The sequence below is a fragment of the Varroa jacobsoni genome, unplaced genomic scaffold, assembly GCF_002532875.2.
Source record: "Varroa jacobsoni isolate VJ856 unplaced genomic scaffold, vjacob_1.0 scaffold_1244, whole genome shotgun sequence".
Lineage (NCBI taxonomy): Eukaryota > Metazoa > Arthropoda > Arachnida > Mesostigmata > Varroidae > Varroa > Varroa jacobsoni.
The window spans coordinates 137,773-161,865 of NW_019214146.1; the positions used below are offsets into that span (position 1 = coordinate 137,773).

At 39.7% G+C, this 24,093-nt stretch overlaps 2 protein-coding genes across 2 annotated transcripts; both read right to left on the reverse strand.

The window, feature by feature from the left end:
• Positions 1 to 1,375: 1,375 nt before the first annotated feature.
• Positions 1,376 to 6,823, reverse strand: LOC111267945 (Golgi resident protein GCP60). The gene is made up of 4 exons (XM_022846565.2): positions 6,707 to 6,823; positions 5,951 to 6,118; positions 2,935 to 3,150; positions 1,376 to 2,432 (listed from the first exon to the last, which is right to left on the reverse strand). The coding sequence occupies exons 2-4, from the start codon at positions 6,101 to 6,103 to the stop codon at positions 2,223 to 2,225; spliced, it is 579 nt and encodes a 192-aa protein (XP_022702300.1). The 5' UTR covers positions 6,104 to 6,118; positions 6,707 to 6,823; the 3' UTR covers positions 1,376 to 2,222.
• A 1,471-nt stretch (positions 6,824 to 8,294) lies between these two features.
• On the reverse strand, positions 8,295 to 23,559 carry LOC111267947 (metabotropic glutamate receptor 3). The gene is made up of 17 exons (XM_022846568.2): positions 23,335 to 23,559; positions 21,231 to 21,562; positions 20,793 to 20,949; positions 20,189 to 20,364; positions 18,883 to 18,995; positions 17,875 to 18,068; positions 17,234 to 17,447; positions 16,785 to 17,012; positions 16,481 to 16,627; positions 15,606 to 15,688; positions 14,507 to 14,619; positions 12,981 to 13,188; positions 12,406 to 12,591; positions 11,817 to 11,959; positions 11,430 to 11,586; positions 10,551 to 10,901; positions 8,295 to 10,388 (listed from the first exon to the last, which is right to left on the reverse strand). The coding sequence occupies exons 1-17, from the start codon at positions 23,354 to 23,356 to the stop codon at positions 10,093 to 10,095; spliced, it is 3,120 nt and encodes a 1,039-aa protein (XP_022702303.1). The 5' UTR covers positions 23,357 to 23,559; the 3' UTR covers positions 8,295 to 10,092.
• Between the last annotated feature and the right edge of the window lie 534 nt (positions 23,560 to 24,093).

Genomic DNA, 24,093 nt, shown 5'->3' on the forward strand with positions numbered 1-24,093 from the left:
GCTCAATTTTCGCAGCCTTATCGCTTTCACTTCAGTGGTTCTTCACGCAGCCAAGCTTACAAGCCAAGAACTATAAAAATTATTAAAGCAGTTTTCGAGATTCTTCGCGGACATGGTGGCTTCTAGAAGAACTTGTCCACACCGTTATTTCAAAAAAAAAAAAACAGTTGGAATGAGCGACGACGGCACGTCATAATTATTTAAACTGAATGATATAATTTAGCCGAAAGTCGCTTGCCGATTTTATCGTTCGCCTAAAACGCATTTATAGAAAGGATGAAAAAAATGTCACATAAATATACACAGCTCGTTGTGATATTTATATGATTCGATTTGTTTCGAAAGGAATACACCGTTCAAAACTGAAAAGGAAAGGCAAAGAAAGGAACGATCGTTTCGGGGAGCCGGTTCTGCCGACGTATGATGAACATAAATTAGTGCACGATTATTTTGATTACGGAATTAGTTATTAAGCGATTTAAACAAAAAAAAACACATATATGGGAAAAGTATATAATAGTATATATGGGAAAAGTGTATAATAGTATATATGGGAAAAGTATATATATGGGAGAAGACACGGGCCACTTACGACGGCTCATTGTCGCCATATGCAGCCTGGCTAAGTCGCAGATAGAGACGACTTTCCTTCGTCTGCTAGGCTTTCCCTGTTAGATAACTTCTTCGCATTTATGTGAATGGCCCATATAGATACAGATCTTTGTCAACCATCTTGTCTTTCTTAAGCATTCTCCAATGTAATAGACGATTCCAATCCTACCGTGGGCAAACTGCCATGTGTTACGATACGTCTAAGCGGAAGCGTACCTCCTGGAGCTAGTCAAATATTGACACAGGGACATTGCTTTCGTCTTACCTATACACAAAAAAAAAAACATTACACCTGTGGCAATTCTGCTTAGAAGTCTGTCATGCCGAACGACATGTTGACAAGCCATGAAAAATCTCGTTTCTTTTCAGGATGTTTAGTCAGCTTATGGGACACTCAGGCTTTTAGTTTTCAGCAAATTATTCAAATCTCATAATACTGAGGTATCAGTCGATGGCCGCGTAAATGCAATTTATAATCTTAGCTAATTCATGAATTGCTTGAAATCAATGAACGATCACGACGGGCGTATTCTCCTATTCAAAACGCCATTCTTCTAACCCGCAAAGGAAATGTATACGGTTCGTTACATAGGGTCGACCCTGAACAGGGCATAAATGTCTCGTCCTGCTTCACTAGCGGTTTAACTCTATGTAACAGTGAACAAACATACATAATATAGGAACGATAAAAAAAAAAAGGTAAAGCTATTTGTGTTCCTACTTGATGGTACATTGCCTGCAGGCTAGCTACGATAATGAACATCGTCGTCGCACCAACGTATGAAAAGCTTCTATCTGTTCATTCAATCAGTGATTTTGATTATATTAGCAGTTAATGCAAATTGCTACACGTTTTCGTACCGTATCTTTTTTTTTTATTCTTTATTTAGTGAACCGTCTGGTGGCATTGTTCATTGCGCCTTGTTGTCTTACAGCTTTGGGCTATTGATTTACTAAGAAGATCATGTTGGTTGCTAATACAAAATGCATACTCAAATGTTCAATGATCGAACGGAAAACGCGACAAACATTATTTGAAGGACACGCCTGAACCTCTTTGTTAGCCTATGTCCCCTTACTCCCGATGGCACAATTTTCTCGTGGCCCTGTCTACATAGACTGGGAACTTGGTCAATACTTTCAAACCGATCTATCCCAATGACAACAATTGTCTCTACGTTTCAATAGACATGAACGAGATACGAGCCAGCTTGTGATTCAGCTCATTTAACATTGGATACGATCAGCGCTAGTAATTATCATCAGGCTTAAGCAAGTTTCCCGTATTTTTACCAAGCAGTCTGAGTTTAATAGCCGGTAAGCCTATGATACTCATTTTTAATTAGTAACAAACGGAAATCCAGTAACCGTAACAGCAGTAACTACAACAGTAACTTTGAATGCCAGTGGTCGCATTCAATTGCTGCCTAACCTTTTTTCGACGGAAGGTGGCGGGCTGTCATCGAGTTCTGTTCTTATTATTACAGAAGCATCATGCGATGAATTTATAAACTAAAATTCCTTATAGATATATAAATCTGGACTTATGTAAGCATAATCAGCCTGTGAACGGTGGTGCATAAACATTGCAGGATTCGATACACGTCCAGTTACTTTCCATAGTATGCACGATAGTAGACAATCTTCGTCCGGAATAGTGAATAAGAATTATCAAACTTAAGTAAGTAAACACCTCGACCGGGATACTTGTGGGATCCCATGATCACCTCTTGGTGGCTGTTCCTTCGGTAGGTAGGTAGGACGACACTTGTCGGATGATCCTCGGTTCTCTGTTCTTTTTTTGGAGCTTCTATATCATTCTGAAAGATCAGTAATAAATGCTGCGTCATAATTTTGCTTATGAGAGTTTATTACTTTTAAATATTGTACGCTCACACATATTTATTTCTACAACTTGAAACACTGTATGAAAAGCTGACCTAGGCTAGATAGTTTGTGGTTCGTCAGTCTGAGATACTGATTAATGCAGGTTTTTTTTATGTTGAAAGCTAAGGCTATTTATGCAGGATTCATCGCAAGTAAAGAATGAGGCTCACGCAGTAAAATTGTTCAAACCGCTCTGAATATGTTGAGTGACCCCTTTTTCTCTACAGTAGCTTAAACTAAATAAGATAAAAATAAAGTTTCTTGCATTCTCGGAAGCATTTCTAGATCTGAATACGACAGATAAGTAAGTTAATGAGACTGCGTACTAATTCAAGTCATTGACACTATGTAAATAAAAATCACTAGTCGCGCTTAGTTTAGTTTCTAGTTGGTTTGACCGAATCGAAAAGGACATTTTTGCCCAGATAAATTTACCACATCTGTGAGGTATTCGTCATCATCCCAGAAATCGTCATCGTCCTCACTTTCCGAATCGTTAACATCAAGTGTTACTTCGGGATCAGGACACTTGTTCCATTCGAAGGAGACACCAAAAGCCAGATCGTAATCGTCCGTAGCAAACTCCCAATAGATGTAGCGGCCGTCATCGGCCGTTGGGATTCGAACTGTCAAAATCTCCCCATTGCATACCTGAGAAAATATATCAAAGGCCTGTAAGTTGGCCGTCTTTATCCTGTTCGAACAGCCTAGCACCCAGCATTTTTAAAGAGGTTTATTACAGACCTGAACTGTAAGGACATAAAATTAAAATTCTGAGTATTATTAGTTCTGGCCCGAATGCGGAAGACGTAGTAGCCTAGCACAAGGCGCTAAAAGAGCGAGAAAATCCCGCATTGCTTTTTGTGATCAAAAGTCTGATATAGACCAGTAGCGTACTACCGATCCATTCTTGATTTACGATAGAGTTCTTAATAACGGAAATAATTGGTGTTTCTCGGAGGGGGCGCATGTTTCATATTACGGTATCTATTTAATTATTTTAAGTCAAATTGATATGTATCTGCATATATATATATATATATATATCTGTCATGTATTAGGCTATAGTATAAATCGGAACTGCTTCTATAACATTGCCGCTTTCTTTTTCCTCTTAACTATTTGTTCTCCATTGTGATTAATTGAGAGGATCGCGAGGACTACTTGAATGCATTTTTAAAGCAAGACGGCCGGCAATCGACTCGATGCGTTGCAGTCGCATAAATATCACCAGACATCTTCAAGCTGTGGTTTTTATTAAAAAATTAGGAGCTTGGGTACCCATGAACTGAGCAAAGAACACAAACCAAGACGGCTTATTATTGCCTTTTAATCTCGCCCGGCAGCAAGCAACATGCAACCACAATGACAGGTATTTTACCGGTGACGAAAGGCAGTGTTTCTATATGGAGTAAAAGAAGAAATACGTAGCTCTGGGCTGGCAAAATTCTATAAACCGAAATGTGTTTGAGAGGGCCAGGGCTATTAACGCGAATATAACCAAAAAACATCGACTGAATGAAACTGCTCAGCAGAAAGGACTGGATAGACGACAAGGTAATGTCACCCTTCTCCAAGCCTATGCCTGACCGCATACATCAAAAGTTGTCAAAGTCGCCTGCAAGAACCTGAGTGGAAGGTTTTTTTGAACCGATCATGCTCAATAGGCCCTGCGCCCACGAATTACCACTTATAGTTGTACGGATTGCTGTACAATTGACGGGGAAAGGGGCCTTAGAAAAACTGGGAGAAACTGGGCGAACCCTTCAACACCGAGCCTAGATTAAGTGAATAAACAAATTGAAAGGTTGCAGAGAACGACGACAAATATATAATAAATTATGTTGTTTGTAGAATCCAAGTAAAGCGCTGCATTTTTTGTTAGGAGAAGAAATTTACCGTATATATGATTAATACGCTGCCACAGCGACATACCAATAAAGAATATATATATATTTATACATACATCTTAGCATATATTCTGTGATACTATTGCTTTTTAAGTGGCGCCAATGGATAGGCCACAATATATTTGCCTTCTGAACTGTATCACAGATATGTCTACGTGTGATGTCTTAGTTAAGGGAGATAAAATATGTAATCGGAAAGAGGCAAATTATAAGCGCAAATATCGTATTCGCTGTGAGTTTTTGTCTCTCATTGAGAAGCAGCTAGACAGGATTCAAGGTACAGCCTAAAGAAGTAGCTTCCCTGCCAACACGAACCTAAAAAATCCAGCGTCGATGCCTTTCTTGTTACCCATACTCGATAATAAAAACGACCTCTAAACTCAAGTACTGCCTTCAATATACCTATAAATTGTTTGCACTTCTAGTGTGAGCAGCCAAAGCGGTTAATCGATCCGTAATAGGACCAAAAACGACTCCAAGGATATGATACAACCTGTTACTCCTAAATGCGAAGCCTTAGGTTACTTCGTTACTTGTTATGCTTTGATAATTGTAAATGCCAGGAGAAACGTCACAATTTCTTAAAATTTGCATCTAACTTTGCAAGACTCTTATTTTTCAGAAATTGCCTTATTGTTGCTAGGTGTGACAATAGCACTTAGCCAAATACACCGTTTGATGTAATCCCTCAGATTTTGACAACAAGTATTTTGAAGATGCGCTATTGAATGGGTTCAGGTCAGTCCCGAATTGATATCAAGGCTTTACGACGAAATAGAATACGTAAATGTCTGGGAGAATTTAAAATCCACCTATTATGCATGTCTCTGTCCACATAAACGTAAGCAGTCCTCTTCGTGATGAGCAATCTTTCAGTCACTAAAAAGTTCACAGATACAGGAAAAATAAAGACATAAAAATTACTTTTTACAGCCGCCAGACATTTTAATTTTGACTTAAAAAGAAGACGACTATATATATCCTACAACTAACTGTACAATCTCTGACTGAATGGTCCTCCTGGACACCTTTTGTAAAAACCGTCGAGAACAGAGGCATAGTGAATTGGAATTGAGCAAAAAACGTTAAGCATAATGGAGCAATGGCAACGTGATCGCTTAACAGTAGAAGGTATACAGGTTTTAATTTCGTTCGAATTTTGACATACAGACACTTTGATTTTCCTGTGAAACTTCAGAAAATAATATAAATGTATATAATACTCCTTTATGCTGTTAACTGACATTATTCTTAATTAAACCACAGTTTATTTATTTATGGGTTGGGTCTCTTCCTCGACCTTTTTCTGCAAACACTTATCAATCGATGCTCGTATTTTTCTTAGCAGTGCACCTTTTATTCAATAGCGACCGTCTAATATTCGTACGAAAAGACTTCCAATCCATCATTTGACACGATAACTAGGTGGACACGAATCACCTTGCTCGTGACTTCAGTAACCTTACATTCCAGTTTAAAGTACTTTTTCTATATATAAAGCTACAATAAAAAAAATCGGTCAAAGTTTCTAACAAACTCACCTTGAGCATTCCAGTATTGCTTGTTTCGATCTCGTGTTTGAACTCTTCGATGTTCCCTCTAGTCCACACAAACGGATCAGCGATAGCCGGCAGCTCGAAAATGTCCTCTTCCTCTGAATCGGAACTTTCGCCATTCGATGAGTATAGGCTCATTTTAATAGCTTTCGTCTGGTGACGAAATAGGTCCGTCTGGTGAGTCTCTTGTTATGCTAAGCCTTATTAGTAAGCCTTTCAGGTAGATGAATTAAACTTAGAATAGAAGTTAAAGTATGCTCTACTAATGACGTTGGTACGGGAAGTAGATCAAGCTGTGGCTCAGATGCATAGTATCCAATGGTTCTCGATAATTTGTGAAGTTGCACATAATGAAACCAAGTTAGAATGCGTACGTTTACTGGAGAAGCCAGACGGCTAAAAAGAGTAGACATATGAAATCATGAAGCCTGAACAAAGTCTTATATTAACAATGATTTTAGCTGTCATCTGAAGAAACATTTTCGGAAACTCTTACCCTTATGGTTCAAAAAGTATCTGATTTTGTCAGAATCGGTGAGAGGGGTAAAAACTTCATGGGGAAAGAAAGAAAGAAAGAAAGAAAGAAATATATATAGAAATGTGGCTCGAATGCTTTCGCAACAGCCGTAAGCAACAGGTTGTGCGCTGCCCGTCTCGTTGCCTATCCATGGTTCTCTTAACGATACAAACACGGGGTGATTTCCACACACGCAAAATATAAAGTAACAGCACAATTCTTACTGGCTTCCTGTGTTCAGTCTATTGATGTTCCTGTTACGGCAAAACCGTAGCCTAACAAATGCCTTCGTACAGGTTTAGGGATCGTAAGAACGCAAGTACGAGCTGTTCAGCGTCCGTAGCGTTTCAAGGGACCCGATCGAACGTTACTCGACGGTTTCCAGGACAACTGACTCAATAACTTACAGATAACGAGAGGGCTCTTCTCAAAGAGACAGCGTTCAGAACGGTTAATGTGGCCAAATTCATAGGGCAATAGAAGCTTTGCATCCAATGGTCGCAGCCACGACGAACGGACAAACAAAAGACACACTGACTAGATCCCCAAAGTCTTGTCGAGACGCCTGTTATGTCTATTAACATATTTATATAGCACTACTGTTACCATCTTGTTACAGTTAGACGCCTCGATGTACCCCATACATTCTTAGTTCGTCGCACGAAAAGATATCGGTTTGTTTTTATTTTCAGCCATAATTGTTATTCTTTATTTTTTTGTTTGTATTTTAAACTCGTCTTAGGTTCTCAATGAGAAACATTTCGAATCACTCGAACAGTTGTTCTGGTTACTAGAATAGTTGGCTCAAAGGCGTTCGTTCCTATTATTATTATTATTATTCGTTGGTAAAGTCGCAAAAATCAACACGAAGTCCTTTTGTGGCATAACGAATAGGTTGAAAAAAGAGAACTAGAGATATATCGATTTAGCATAGAAGTATCTGCTATAGATTAAATAAAATGCTCGCTTCATAAAAGCTAGCAAGAAGGCCTTTTCGTAATTCTACATGTAGGAAATTCTGTGCCTGCATTGATTTGTCGGAGACATTGATGGATACTTCGAAATACTTCAATTGAGTAAATGTGACGTGTCCTCGACTTCCAAAAAGGGTAATTTTTCAGGTACCGCTTAACAAGTAGAAGTAATTACGGTCACACATAAGCTAAATAGTAATGACTACGTAAATTTCGAATACGGTTTCTACAAGCGTTCATTTAGGTGATCCAATTAGCTGGACATGAAAGCCGGGCACCTAAATGTCCGGTATTCATGACAGGCTTGATATTGGCGATCTTGTTGAACTATTTGTTTCGTGGGTAGAATAATATGATTATAATGATGCCCCACAGCCGTCACAACAATGGATTCCTTTTGTGAAGAGTGTTTAAATGAAACCCATTTCACTCCGCTGTGGTGCCTAAGATAAGCTAGTGAAATTCTCTCATAAATTTTATGCTTTAGAAAAAATTAGGAAAATTTATTTATATACATATATATATATATATATATATATATATATATATATATATACATACACTACTAATATTTTGCCACATGCTATGTAAATAATATAGAAAATTAACGACCATAATGTGATGTCCTTATTATACGTGACCGTTAGATGAGGTGTGTCGTAATTGCTAAATGTACCGAATAAGCTGAAATCAATGTAACCTCAACGGTAATTATTACTAATCGTGATAAAACTTTCGCGCCGGAACTTTGCAGCTTAAATGGATCAGTCTAACGGATCCTAATTGAAGAAGAGCTCAAAGAAAAAGAACGAAAAAAAAAAAAAAAAAGGCACACTGGTCAATAGTATGTACAGTAAAACACTGCTTCGTATTCTTGTTTATTGAAATCTGGCGCCGCTATGAATGGATTTGTATCGTGTAAGACACGTATTACGCGGAAGATAGTAATGATAGTAACACTAACGACAGCGAACGACATTTGTGTGTTGCACAAATAGTACACCATACGAATTGGGTTAAGTGTACCCAATTGGGTTACAGCAAATTCAGCTGGGCTTTACACCCTACAAGAAGCTCTAGGACAAAACTTTATCACACGCTCACGCAGTAGCACCCCTGCTCCATTAGACAGGGTATAATAAAAATATATTTTATTATATGACATATCTTTTACGTATAATTAGCGTTTGTCTCTCTGATTTCAGCCTCCATTTCGTTACATTGGCACCTGGTTACTGTTCGTATTGAATTATATGTTCATTTCTAATATGAAAGCTATCGAAGATTTCATTGCTTCTAGAAGTCAATAAGTATTTACTACTTACTACTAGATTGACATACTAATGTCGTTTGGTGCTATCACTTACCGCATGTAAGTTTTGCCATTTTAGTTTCAACAACACAACTTGTGTGCTAAATAATATAACAAATAAAGCTAGTACTGATTTAAGACGGTAGGCTACGAATTGCAAAAGTTCCTACAGACAACAACTTAGTGATGCTTGCGCTGGAAAAAATCACGCATCTCTCTGCATTTTCGCCGTAAAGTTATACATACTCTCGAATCATCAAAACGACTCATCCTATTCGCACATTAGATAAACTCATGGAGAGGTACCGTTGCATCTGATTTTCATATGACTAGTAGTGTTTCTTTTGTGGAATCTGAGCGGAAACAATAGCCATTTAATATAAAATTGCAGGAATAATTACCTATTCGTATCGTAAATCTGCTATAACAATTTACAAACGTTCAACATTATCTTCATATCAATATATTACAATAAACTTCAATATAACTTAATTGATTCAATAAATGTCTCGTCAGCTTCGGTCTCGCCAACAAATCTGCGATGCATCTCCAGGGCGCTCTACAAATGTTTTTCTACGCTTCTTCTATTAGACGGTTCTATTTGTTGTAAACACACAAATATTAATTAAATCTTATTATGATAGTTGACAAGATGACGTTGTGTCTTTCCTTGAAACAACTGCCGAACAACGGTATATGACGACCTGTATATAATCTTCACTGCAGATATGCACACGTTATATAGGATTTGCCAATTCCTAGCACAAAGCTAGTGCTGCTTGTAGGGGCTTACATTGTATGGTAACGGATACTGAGTAGCGCTGCTTGGCATGCATATATATATATATATATATATATATAATGACGTACGCAGACGAGGCATCGTCGAGTTTTTTGCTCATCGTCCGTAGAGGGCCCTACACTCCGCAGGCGATTATTAGTGTGTTAAAAAGCGCGGCTTTGCAAAAATCACGGCCCGTCAGGTCGATATTTAATACTTGTGCTCATCAAATACTTCTGGTAGAAGTGATTCTATATACGTACAATTCTACCAGCTTAGCAGTCTTCGTTTTCGAGTATGGGATATATTATATTGATATTCGCATGTACCGTGCAGTAAGTTAATGGGTCAGTAAAGTTACTCCGTGCTTCCCTTGCCCTTTTGGTCAAACGTTGAGTAGCTGGTCGTCGGAGATTCGGTACGAAGTGCGAACTGACGTTCTGCTTGTCCATGTGAAGGTCCATTGCCACCCTGGCCTGTCTGTATACTCGCAGACAGGTACCTCAACTGTAGGAGCAGCTCGAGGATGGTGGCCATCTCGTGCTACATTGGATCGTTGTCCCTCTCAGTTGCACACGGCATCCTACTGCCTGTCGCCGAAGTTGAGGCAGATGCTGTCCGCAAGTGAACGAGAGCTTTGACCTCGCGAGCCGGCTCCACGGCCGATGGCAGTTCACCACCTGTAAGACTCTGGACGCCGCCGCCATCGTTGCCATGCGGAACGACGAGAAATATGTTCGACGTGGAGTTGTCAAGCGATACTCCGGTTAGGGGTGCGCCGGACTGAACATCCCGTTGACAAAACCGATTGATATGTCCTTCGGATCCACTTAGTTGCGCTGAAACAAATCGTACGGCTTGAGATAACTGACTAATCGACCTTCCTATCACTTGTTTTGGCCTAATAATGGTGCCAGTTTACGGAGGCGATCAGGAAGACGATGCCTCGCCCTAATTGTTGTGCTGTAGCGTATGCGAACGGCCTTTCTTACTCTACCTACCATTGCAACAAATCGTCCCCGTAGACCGACTGAGCGTTGAGCTCTGACAGAATTGCTGTTGTCCTATGCGGTTATGATGGCACATAATGCTCTCCTTCGTATTTTTGCTGGGCTTAAATAGTGCAATGTATACTTTGGGCACAAACAGACAGAAGATCTGAACCGTTCCTGATAGATTGAGCAAAAACGAGAGGGTCACTGCTCGGATGGCGTTGTTCGTTGATAGTACAAACAGCGGCAAGAAGGCCAGCCAGATGACACATGTCGTGTAATTGGTAAATGTGAGATACCGAGCTTCGTTGAAACCATCTGGACACTTGCGCGTCTTGAAAGCATAGATAGTACAAAAACCTGGCCGACAACGATATCAACGAAAAAAAAAAATGTTAGTAAGATGGATTGGAATTGTCTGTTTACACATGTACGGAAAGCTATTACGTTATTGTATATAGAGAACCATAACTGTGCATTACTGAATAGTTGTACCGTAACAGTGTTCACGTATTAGTCGAACGGCAACAAAGAGAGTATTTATTTAGGTACCGTTGTGTAGTGATGAAAAAATGATATATATATATATATATTATTGGAATCGACTACTATGTAACCATTGTAAACATCCCAATGCTACACTGCTTTACTACCCAGCCGCAGCATGTTTAGCCGCACTCGCAATACATATTCTACGTAATGTTAACACTATATAGACAAACAAAAGATATTTAGAAAAGATGTTGAAACGTTTAGATTAATACGAATAGGTCAAATCGAGCAATGAAGATTGATAGGACAACACTGCGTACCGTACGACATAATTTCTACAATTTACAATCAGCACATAGTAACAGTTGACTATTAAAGATGGCGTCAACTACTCACACATAAGCACAAAGGGATAAACAAGGCCAATGAGGTACTTGTGGTCATCAGACCTGGCACAGATAAGTACGCTTTCCTCACGAGTTGGATAAATATTCGTTGGCATCGGAGGGTCATATATAAGCCACAAAGCGTTGACGACTACTTCCACGCTTACCTGCACGTAAATCGGAGCAAGGATTGTTATGCCCAGTCGAAATGCACACCGTAGATTTACCAATGACCAATATCGACAGGTTCATGGATCGTCCTATGTATTGTTATTGCAATCAGTGTTCCTCAATGCTTGCAGTACGTAGTAGTAAATGCAACAAAATCGTCTAGATAACTATTTCGAGACTAAAAGTTGTACTATTTGCCATATTGGAAATGTGACGAATTACTAACCAGTAGAGCGGTAATGAAGAGTTGTGATGTAGGAGAAGTATATCGGACTTTGGCCTGAGGTCCCTTGCTACCCTGGGCGAAGATTCGTGCTATTCTGGACGTTTTTGTTACGATAGCTGCATAGCACATCGTATAACAGAATCCTGAAAAAACAAAAATGAGCTTAATTTTTTTGTCCGTTATAGGCTCCATGTGGGGGTTGAGGATAGGTCTATGCTGAGATATCAAGTGTATCGGTTTATATCGACTGATTTATATCTTATATATAGGGAAGGAGCTCTACATTTACGTGCTGAAGCGTTTATAGCGACAAATTGCGAATCGAGATTTCAGGTATTAGTGGCTTCTCAACTTGAGTAGTTTGTTGTAAAAAAAAAAAAAATATATACATTAAATAATGTAATACTTTGCTTTTGTCACAGCTATAATTTCGTGTCCGAGCAAATGAAATACTACAATTATAAACACATAGTCATATCTAGTTAAACGTTGTGGCCTTATTTAACTCTCGGATTTCTCTTGCCTGAACTACCCTGGAATGACCGAACAAGTAATACGTCATTTGGAATAACACGAGTCGAACTCATACCGAGGAAGAAACGCGTCAGTCCGCACGTGATCGCCGTTGGCTTGGCAACAATGACGAAAGTCAGCAAAAACGATAGAAAGATGCCAAGCAATAGGAGATGAGAAAGCTCGCGGCCTGACGCTTTGATGATTGGGGTAGCCGAGAAGCGTCGGAAGACAAGCGCAATAAATACTACGACCAACATACCTGCACCGAAACGTTTTTGGTTTCATGTTAACGTCCTTAACGTTGCGACAACAACTGGATTTGTTTTACCGAGTGGTGAAATGACCAGGTTGAGAAAACATCAAATCAAAAACATTATATTTAAGGCCAACACGGGCTCCGTAAGGTATATCGTTTTCCGAAGAAAAACAGGACACTTAGCAGCGTGTGAGGATCATGGGCTGCGTTGGCGATTTACTTAACGTTTTTAGTGAGCAAGCTAAATATCGTCAGGTTATTCTTCTTTATGGCCTTATCACTAATTAATAACAATTCTTCATTTATTCCATTCTATGTATGCTTTAGAGTTTTATGGAGTAGATTTTTAAAATTGTTTGTATGATTTACTCTTCTATTTACTTTGAACGTACCGAACAACGAAAACGAAATTGATCCGATTGCCCATGGATTATTGTAGTCAAGGTAAACTTCGGGTATTTTAACACATTTTGTCTTGTCTGGGTTAGGCAAATGGCCAAGTTCACAGTCCTCGCAATGATTCTGGTCCCGGAGAAACTGGTACTGGGTACAATTGCTGCAGATCCAACAGCACGTGTCACCCTCCAGTTTTAGCATAACCTAAAAATACTTTTTTTTTTTGGTTAATTTCGAATCTCATACAGTTTCTTACTGTTATTGAATTGTGCATACGCTACCTCCAAGCTTTACGTTTATTAATTCAGCCTTTCCGAGCAACACCGAATTCGTTCCCGAAAATCGTACGATACGTTCAAATGGATAACATTGAAAAAAGCAATCCTGGCTGAGCGTCAACGAACATAAACAAGGAGAATTATATATCAACGAACCGTTACTAAGTAGAAAATATTTGTCGCTGTTTTTCCCGCAAATTCAATATGAAAAAATCTGAGAATTTAAATTTTGCCCAACTTTCTCGCGGATCAGTAGAGTGTAAACAGATCACAGCTAGGTGAAAAGTTCTCATCACACAAAGAAATCCAATATTGTTTTTCTACAGTTTTCAATTATGCTTTTCTTTTTACTTGATCACACTTTGAATGAAAAGTGTACGTTGTCGGCGGGGCTTGAACCCCAGCGACCTTTGACTTTTAGTTCTTGTATCATTAAATAATATTTTCGCGAAAATGGTGTTAAAAACGTCAAGGACTGATGCTCTACAGTCTCGTTCGGTACACGTCAATTTAATTTGTAAAATTCGTGTTGAACTACGGAAGCCGCTTCAAGCATAAAAATTAATTTGGTCATGAAAAAGTGGAAGTTAATCCTATAAGTTCAGCTGTTTCCACCGCTTGTACGTTTTAAGTTAAACTATATATATATATATATATATATACATAAGAAAACAGAAGGACGTAACTTACGTCCTTTAACATGAACCGCGGTGAGGTTTTAACTCGTTTCTATACTTCGAAAGGCAACGCTGTATAACAACAGATAGTTATCTATTGTTGTTAAAATTAGATTGTCAACATAGAGGACTATACCGAATCATTGGTTTCGTATAGTTCAAGCTTTGGTCTAATTTACTTTGAATGGTTTTTAAGCACGACAAGAACAAAAGATTTTTGTGTTCGTATTTGTTCAGTTAATGGGACGGATTAATTGCTACTCTTCATGTTTGCTTTGTCTGTATGTGTCGCATTTAAAATTATGTCGTAACTTGACGGATATTTAGTTCGTACTCACTACGAGTGGGAAAAACGTATCGTACGTAGCTTTACGGTCGAATTTGGCACTGTTTTTCGGAAAAACGAAAGCTATTTGTGACGATTTTAATCTCGACATAAAATCCTAACACGTGTTTGTTTGTGTTTTCTCTGAATTGAATACCGAAATCGGCTCTATAAGAGCTAATTCCGTACCATGACCTACGCTTGACCGTGCCATGACTTGTCGATTATGTTCAACTTTATACCTGATCTTTGCGGCACTCCTCTGAACAATACGACCGTGGGTAAGATTTCTGATCCCACTTGAAGACCATCTCTTCACGTCGCACTTCAAGGTGGTCTTCACCATCGTCACTTGCTATGCACCATGTCCATCATTGAAACAAACAGACAAACAAATTCACTAAACTATTATTTTAATTTCGCTCTGTTTATTCGTACTGGTAAAACAGAACGGACTTTTACGATAATCGTGTCGATTCTGCTACGCTTGCACACTTTAGTAGATTAGAGAGGTATCAGTATGGCACCCCATATACAAATAGCTATTTCATGTAGTCAATCTGAGAAGATCTTGCCCCCATAGAGTGGTGGCAACATTGTTTGATACGCTCGTAAATATTGGTCCTGTTTCGAAACGGGACACAGCAATTGCAGCAGTAAAGACCACTAAGCACAATTTGTATGTTTCCGTGTGTGGCATGCCTCGAGGTCATTAGCGCGAACGATCCAGGCTGCGACAGCGTCAGAACGTTTGCCTCTGCAGTTATAACCTGAACGCCTCCCTTCGGCCAGGTTACCCAGCTACGTAGCCTTACTATCAGGTCGGGTCAAGCTGCTAGACCTACGGATATAGCTAGTATTAGGAAACTAGTGGACGAGGCAGATGCTGCGATGGCAACGAACGAAAAAGTCAGGACTAAGAGGCCGGTGACAATGAGCCAGAGAGCGTATGCGGCATCATCAACATATTCAGCTCTAGTGGTGAGTGCTCATCGTACAATAACTGCGGGAAGTTATTAATGTTGGCCCTCAACGAACAAGTCACTAAGGGTCCAATGGGTGCTGAACTTAGTGAAATATGCTAGATCTTATGAGTGTCGGTGTATATGGTGTGCAGTAATAATATTGATGATGTGTGGGCAATATATGTGGTACATTTACTGTAAAATTGAGCTATACAGTTATTTTTTTTAGTTATTTTGAAGAAAAAACAAACAACAAATTTGCCGTGAGGTCAAAATTGTTTCGTGATGCGGTCAAAACAAACACTGTTGACAAATGAAAGCGAACGAAAACCCACTTGATTTAATCACGTTTGATAGACCATTAAAGGCTACGTACGATCAAAGGATCCAACGGGTTTCCAGATGAACTCGTGCTTACCGTCGGGTCGCTCACTTCGCTGGAAGTTGATTATCGTGTACCTTCAAAAATGACACTCAACCGTAAATAAAGCACACCCATCAGGTAATTTCGTCAGGCACCAATGACTACTTAATTTAGACGAAATGTGCTATATCTTTTAAATCACATTCTCGTATTCGGTAACTTATGTTCCAAAGCCTATCCTAGTTTCTAACATGCAGCCACGTTTACCACTGGGTTTTCTTTAATAAATTATTCATTTCATTATATCGTCATTTATTATTTTCTCGCTGATATTCGAGGAAACTTTCTCTGAGCAGACATTGACTCTTAACTTGAAGTCACTCTTAAAGCATTTAATATGATATCTATCAAAGTAGATGCCCTTGTTGTAACCATTTATATTGTTCTTTGAAGGATCGACTCTCCAGTAGTGCATACGTAATCATTAGCGTCCTATGCATTCATATATATATATATATTTGTAGGTTTAAACAGAAAATGCAAATAGTTTTTTCCTATCGTTTTCCTAATTTCCCTAGAGTGCAGTAAACAAACACCTAGAATTTTGAAGACGTAAAAGTACCCGTCAGGCGCCAGATTCCTGCTGGCTCGCGACCATTATTTGCGTCGACAAAATGTTACTCTTCTATGACCGACACTGGTATTTAAAATCATTTAATTATTTCCTTCACAAACTAGACTGAAGCTATGTCGTAGCTACAGTTAATTGCTAGTACTATAAGTGTCTCATCAGCAACACGATACAGGTCGTGCTCGGTGCTAACGTTGGTATTGCTGGTTTTCAAGTACATATTCCGTAGCTCATGCTAGGCGCGCTTTAATAATACCTGGGCGGGGCGTCACCGGATGGCAGGAAGCGAAATGGCTTGCCGGACTCATCCTTGAAGGAAACCTTCTCCAGGGATGACTTGAGATAGGTGCCGTCGATTCCAGTCTCGCTCATCTTGTCACACATGCCTGTTTGATTACCACACCTGTCGTCGCAGAAAACGTCAAGGTGGCAACAAAAACAGAAGAAATTTCTATGCATGTATTCCAGTGGATGTTTACAATAGACGTACACCATCCTAATACATCTCATTAAAAAAATTAGCAAAACCGTAGAAAGGATAGATGGAAAACTTTACCTACCGCATGCGGTGAATGTCGTGCAACGCATACGCAAAGGCGTATGCAGCATCGCGGACGAAGTGCAGTCCTTTAAATTCCTGCGTCGGTATGGATTTGTTGGTGTTACACCAGGACGTAAAATTGTTGTTGAAGGGTGTTTCGGGGAACTCGACCATCCTACACTTCCAGAATTCTTCCCAGTACTCAGCAAACCAGGGGTTATCTTTGTGCGTGGTTGGATTGAGCTGGCTAACACACAAAGCGAGGACGCCAAACAACATAGATCAACGCTTGCTCCAATCGAACAGGTCACACAATATGCTGGGAATTTGAAACGCTCGGCGGAATCTCCGATATATAATTTTATATATGGGATAATAGTAATTATTACTATTTTGCAAGTGTGATCGTGTACGAATACATAGCGTAATAATGTTAAAAATGTATGCTTAAATGAGGTTCGTACAAACCTAAAATACTCCTTAAAGCCCGCTAAAGCCCTTTGCTTAGGAAGTACGTTGATGGCTCCTTCCACGACAGCTTTCTCGCCATCCGTCTCAAAGAGGGTCTTCAGCCCACCCCAGGCGTCACTGCCAATCCAAACGAAGCGACGCGAAGCCCCCTTACGGAAGGCCGCTTTCATCAGTTTCTTCGCCACCTGTTTATCGGAGAACACGACGACCACTGCAATAGTTCACAGGCACTTTCTCTTAGGCCTAGATTTCTAACAACATAATGCACGAATTCACATTTCATCTAAATGGTTCAGTTCTTGCTCCCAACCAATGGAGGATCGCAGTAGGTCCGGTAGAATCATTCGTACATTTGCGTTACTTTAATATTTGTCTAGTGTGATTGCTGTTTTCTGCACGAAACACATCGACGCAGAGATCGTTTGTGAGATTACTTTTTTCGTATTATGCTGTCAGCGTCTTGCGGTATCATGGCCCCACTTACCCTATGTGACGTAAGGCCCCAACCTTACACTATGTAAATAACACGATTCAATTGGAAACATACAGGACCATTATTATAATTTTAACGATATAATGAGCGCGGCATCATAAGGCATTACAACGATGCTAATAGGAACGAGGTCGACTGTACTCACCTCTGGCATTGCTTTTGTTCATTAAGTTTTGGATAACCATGTCATACTTCGTCTCGTTGAAATCGGCGTTTATCGATTGTGGATTGGAGAAGCAAATGTTGTATTGAGCTGACAGCTCCTGAAGTTTTTCATACCCTCTATTTCCGTAGTCTGTGTCCGAATACACAATCGATACGTATGTCCACCGAAACTCTCTATCAACAAAAAGAAATGTTTCTGTTACTTCCCTAATCGTTGTCAATTTAACCTATTTAGCCTGCCAGAATTTATATAGTGACTTCTCCCATATTACTGAAGGCCTCAGGACTAGTTTACGTTACGGCTATGTTCAACTTGTGTAGGTTACCTCTGCACTAGTTAATTTGCGAAATGTTTACTTTGTGTAGTTCGACCCCGTGTGAAGCGAGGAATGTAGCAAATTTTCGACTTAACGGAAAAAAATAATCTATGTATAACGATACTTTGGTGTTAAGCTTCATATGGTCAAACGATTTATAGAGATATCTTGTTTATTAAGAATGTGAAGTCATTTATATACGAACAATCACATCAACCAAATATATTCGAAGGTGGCCTACTTATAGCCCAGGTAAACGATGTATGCAACATATAAATAAAAGTGAAGTAGCAAAGTGATAACATATGTAACACGTGTTTGTGTACTAAGCTATCTGGGGGGGCACATGAGCGTCGTGGAAGTAGGGCGACGACACTTCGTCTTGTACAAGGACCTAGTTGCCCGAAGCAATGCTTAACGGCAGGACTAGCCACAAAACTCGAAACGTTTTTTAGACGGCACGGTGACTCTTTCCGCGGCCGGCATGAAAAAAATTCAATCGAACATTGGAAACATAGTGTTGTTATCCGTAACGAATTTCATACAGACTCCTGCCATTAAACATGAACCAAAACGTACCTTTCACGCGTTGTATTACAAGCAGAGATTATATTATTCTGGCCAAAGTAACGTAAACCGTTGTATGCTAAAAAGATATTCATTATTCTCACATGAGTATTTCCATGATTGCTTTTGCTTGGTTGGCATCGGATGGTACCGTCCGGAAGAAGTACTCGAATTTTCCTTTATTCGACAGCGTCGGGCTCGTAGACTGGTAGCTGATCTGCGACAATTAGAGTACTAACATTGCATTAGTTAGCGCTAGGCTCCTACATGAGTCCGTAGTCGTAAAAAGTTCTGACGTTTCAGTCCCTTTTAGGCCGCTGCATTGCCTCAAACAGCTTTGCGCTGATGTAGTACACGATAGGCAATGACGCCATATCAGAACTTGCTCTGTGTACCACTACACATACTTTGATAGCAATACGAATTACGAAGAGTACATATTTGTTTTATTATCTGCAGCCTTCGGAAGCATGTATTCTCGGATAAAAACATATGGGTCGTAAAGGTAATGTTGCATGACGTATGCTATATTGATTGTGACGAAATGAATGCGCCGCTAATTTATATATATCCGTTATATACTAATTGAATTAGTGTTTGGATGAACGTGAACGAAAGCACGCAATTGACCCGTAGCGTGCGGACCATGTGTAGAAGGTCGTAAGAGGCATCAGAAAACCTTTTATTTTTTTTTACGAAATTTCATGCGAAAGAAACGATCCCGTCTTCCTTCTAGCCCTAAAATGTTTGAGGTGGATTTTGAAGCGGAAGCTTCATGTATCCATTTCTATAATATCAAATAAAACTCTTCATTGCCTAGTGGCGACTCGTAAAATCTGTCACAAACTTCTGTCCGTTATAGATCACTGGATTCGATTTAGTGACGGATATATGTACTTTCTAAAACTGCATTTATTATCACGTTCGTGGCAATCACCTCGAAAGTGAAGCCGAGGGTGTGCATCCTCTCACTTTATCACTCACAGGGAAGCGATCGGATCATAAACTGACAAAGAAGGAACAAATAGTAGATACTCTGTTTTTGGATATTCCATAACAATTCCCTATTTAGTGAATATTTATAGAGGACGATGATTAGATGTAACAGTAATTACTCTACATTTGTCGAAGTCCACGATGCTACTAGATCTTGCCCAAGCCGGCTCTAAATAAAAGGTCATTTTAACTGGGTTACATCTATTGAACGAGCATATTACTCGTAAAGATGCTGCATATGAACCAAGTGCAAAGCTTGAGAACGACTCATTTGTAAAATGCCATATTTCTAGCTAGAACACTTAATTCGATTAAATGTTGATTTTATGTTTTTGTGTATATGAGACATATAATACAATAAGGCAGATGATATATCTATGGTCTTAAGCGTTCATTCTGTAAGATGCAATCTACCTGAGGGACTTTGAAGAGTCGCAGGAGGTTGGCGAGCTGAATGGAGACCGAACTAGATTGTCCTCCAATGATTCCAATAACATTGTTAAATGATCCATTACGGTACGTGGGAATCGAGCCATCGGAGCATATGAATTGTCGCTCAGATTTGAAAACGTTGTTTCGTGCAATGAAACCTGTACTAAGAAGAATACCAGATATCTTGCGAGACCTGGCCCACATTGTTCTGTATCTACTTAAAGTCTATAAAATTTATAAGCTGGAACTTTTTCATCGTTATACCGTTCTTGCACGTGTTATGTTATCAGTATAATTTATACCTGAAATTCGTTCCATATATTTTTCAACGTGTGCGTATATCTTTACAACGCTGCTAGATCTACGGCACTTGATCAAAATTGCGGTGAGTTTCAAGCTGATTTGCGATCAAGGCGGCTTATTTTATGGAGCAAACATCAAAGGATGTCACTAGTGGAAACTGTCACTAAATAACGACAACACAATAAACAGACAAACATGTATGAACAAAAGTAACTTAGGTGCACAAAATAGGTAGTTAAATTACATATATGTGGTTTGTGTATATGAGACAGGGTACACCTGCCTTTTATGAAATCAAGCGACTGCTCTAATGCATAAGCACTATTATCACAGGAATCAAGAGCGATCACCCCGAGACGGACGCCCGGTAAAATAGTTTCATCCTCGTTGATTTTTTTTATTGTATACAATAGCGCTTCCAACTGCAGAACACCTTCGTCCTGTAGCAGCAGACAAAAAAATATGTGTTACAGGTAGCTTTGCTGGCAGATTTATTGCCTTCCTTTTCTAGACAGGATTGTTCAGGTAAATTTCGTTCGTGTCGGCGAGTTCAGCATGCAAACTTGAATATGAATATATTGAAAATCATTCTTGACCAAACGATGCACATAGGGTACACATGTAACCCTAATTAAATCAGCTTCCCCCTGTTGAGCTATTTTTTTCCAAATGTTCTCGAGAACTCGGATGATTTTCACATTTTCACCAGTAACTTACAAACCTCTATTTGAATTCGACCACACTCATAAGAGGAATTGGCTTCGTGTATGGGGAAAAATGCACCAAGCATAATATCCCCGGAGATATTGGCAGTCCTTTGTAAAGGCCAATTAACAGTGCGGGCCATACACGATGAAGGAGTTTCCAATAACGGTTGTAACGCTAGAAGCCACCACAAAATGACGCCACCCGAATGTAGCCATCTAGGAAGCAGGCCAGTACTTCCGGAAAGATAACAGCAAGTTGGTTGTGACCGACGCCCCCGAACGGATGGCGCGACGCCGTCAATCAAACGTCCAACCATCATGCAAAGAGCATTAACCGCAACATCTCCTGAAAGAAAAACAGAGCAACGCACAGAGATCCCAGTAGCTATTAGAAATTGCGACAAGTGACAATGATGTTCTCACACGCCCCATGTTAGTCAGCTCCAGAAATCGCCAGCTAAAGCCTGCATTTTTTAGAAGAAAACGGTTCCGCAATTATTGCCGTGCTTATTTGAATCCGAATTTGTCGTTCTATTTTTCCTCAAACAACACTTATCTTTAAATCTTTAGTATATGTACATATAAAATCACAAGCAATCATCTTAGAGATGAATTGTTTTCCCAACTGGTTGTGTTACTTTGTAAACAATCTGGATACGCAAACCCCACATGTATCGCGGTCCACACCATCATATATATATATATATATATATATATACATATATTTTAATTGCTCTACTAATAAATAAATAAGCAGAATAATAAAAATAACGTTATATTTAAATTCTAAGTTAGAGTAAATAGAATTTTGCTCTGCTACAGAGAGCTCCAAATAGTTTAGAATTGGATACGCAGTCGGAAATCAGGCGGGCACGGTCAGTTTAATTCAGACAACTTCAGACAGAAAAGCTGCGTGCGAACCGGGTGTAATGAGTTGCATATAAAATAGTCGCTCTTCAGGGTCTTGCGTTTGTAAGATACGTTTCGTATTTTGTATTGCAGATGTTTGTTCGAGTCCCCTTTCCTGTCAAGCTCTAATTATGCGTCTGCTGGTTAGATTCTAGCAAATATTGTTATTAAGCACGGGCAAAGGGTATCTTCCTTGGAGAATTAATAGGCTTAACAGGAAATCGTCTTCGCGACCTTATAGGTGGTACGTGGGCCCTGTTTTCTGATAAATAGTATATAGTAGATCTCAAAAGTAACGTACTAAGTGCGCGGTCCTTAGAGGGCAGGTAAGCTGCAAGAGCCTCTTTTCCGCCTCAAAGGCCACCTACTTTATGAGGCATGTTTTTAGAGACATGGCGGCCTTTTATAATAAGTGTGCCTTGACCTGTCACGTGCCAAATAGCAAACTGGTTCCACTTCAGCAACGCGGGGTCACTGTTTGTTCGTACTTAAACACCAGCAGTATCTTAGGCACCTAGCCCTTAGTAACTGAAAATCTTCCGGCCACGAAGTATTTTGTAGTATTTGGTAAGAAGTAGGGCCACGAAGTATTTGGTAAGCGATATAGGGTCATTGCGAATATGGTCTTAGCGGCAAGCATACATTGCGTACAACTTATATTTTTGTTCAAATTGTTGGGAACAATTGTTAGAGAATGATTGTAAAGCTGCTTACTACTGATATTGCTATGTATACTCCTCACAGCCGTAAAACATAAAGGTTAAACGCAGGCAATTTTATCTCATTCAAGATGGGGCACTCGACGTACCTAAAGGGCCCAGATATATTGATTAAATCGGAACGATTTCTCTCTTTACATAGTTCATAAAAAGTTAATATTATATCAACATTGATAAAACAATAATAATAATTAGTGTGACCATTAATCAAGAAAACTATTATTAAACAGCCTGTTTAAATAAATACACATAAACCTTATTATTTTGTGAGATGACATTTGGACGTGAAACCGGTGACGCAAATGTGAAACCTCACAGTTCTAATTATGCGTGTAACGACATCAACTAGAAGCAGCTCAGCTTCGAACATGGAGAAACGGCTGCCCAGCGGGGCCCTAGGGGTAGTATTCAACTTAGCGGCTGGAACAAGCAAACGGCTAGCAATGTTCTTGCTGTTTATACCATTGAAAGATGTATGGGCTGTACTCACTATCGACTGGTGCGGGTTGCATTTTACCCAGCGGGCCCGGCGCTTGACGAACAGTTGAGTGCAGTCTTTCTATGAACTGCTCGTAAGAATGTGGGTGGAAGTAAATCGCCAAGGAATTCAGGTCAACAGGAAGCAGAACACTGTACTGTGGGGCTTCGCTGGCTTGTTCCTCGCCGCCGTAAATGCCGGGTGGTAGAGGTCAAATCAAAGACGAAACTCGTCAATGCCGCCGACAACTCGATCGTTCGACGCCACCACCGTCGCCGACGTCGGCCATATCTGACAGCCTCAGTGGATCAACGTATTCGACTTGCTTTTACGTTAAGTTGGTTATGGTGCGGATTACGCGTTTGCTGTTTGCAAGAACGCTGCGAGGCGCTATCGGTATAGCTCAAGGTTACCCATATTGACAAAAACTTTCTAGTTTTTTGAGTAAACCGATTTTACCAGTTTATGAATATCCGTAACGATACTAACCCGACCCGATTAATTTACCCTAGTCGAAGGGTAATCATCTTAATATCGTATAAACCGCGCGCAGTATATTTAGCTACAATAACAGTCTCATCCTAGAGTTTGAGCGATATTTTCAACATTCAACAAGACTTTAGGCTAGCGCCCATCCTGTCTCTTTTAGTAAATTTAATCTCTTGGATACTTTCTCCAGATCTTTTCTTGTTACACAACTCCCTGAGACTTATACAATAAATAGTACGTAGTGAATTGTTGCAAGTAAAAAAAAAAAAGCCACCGCAGAAA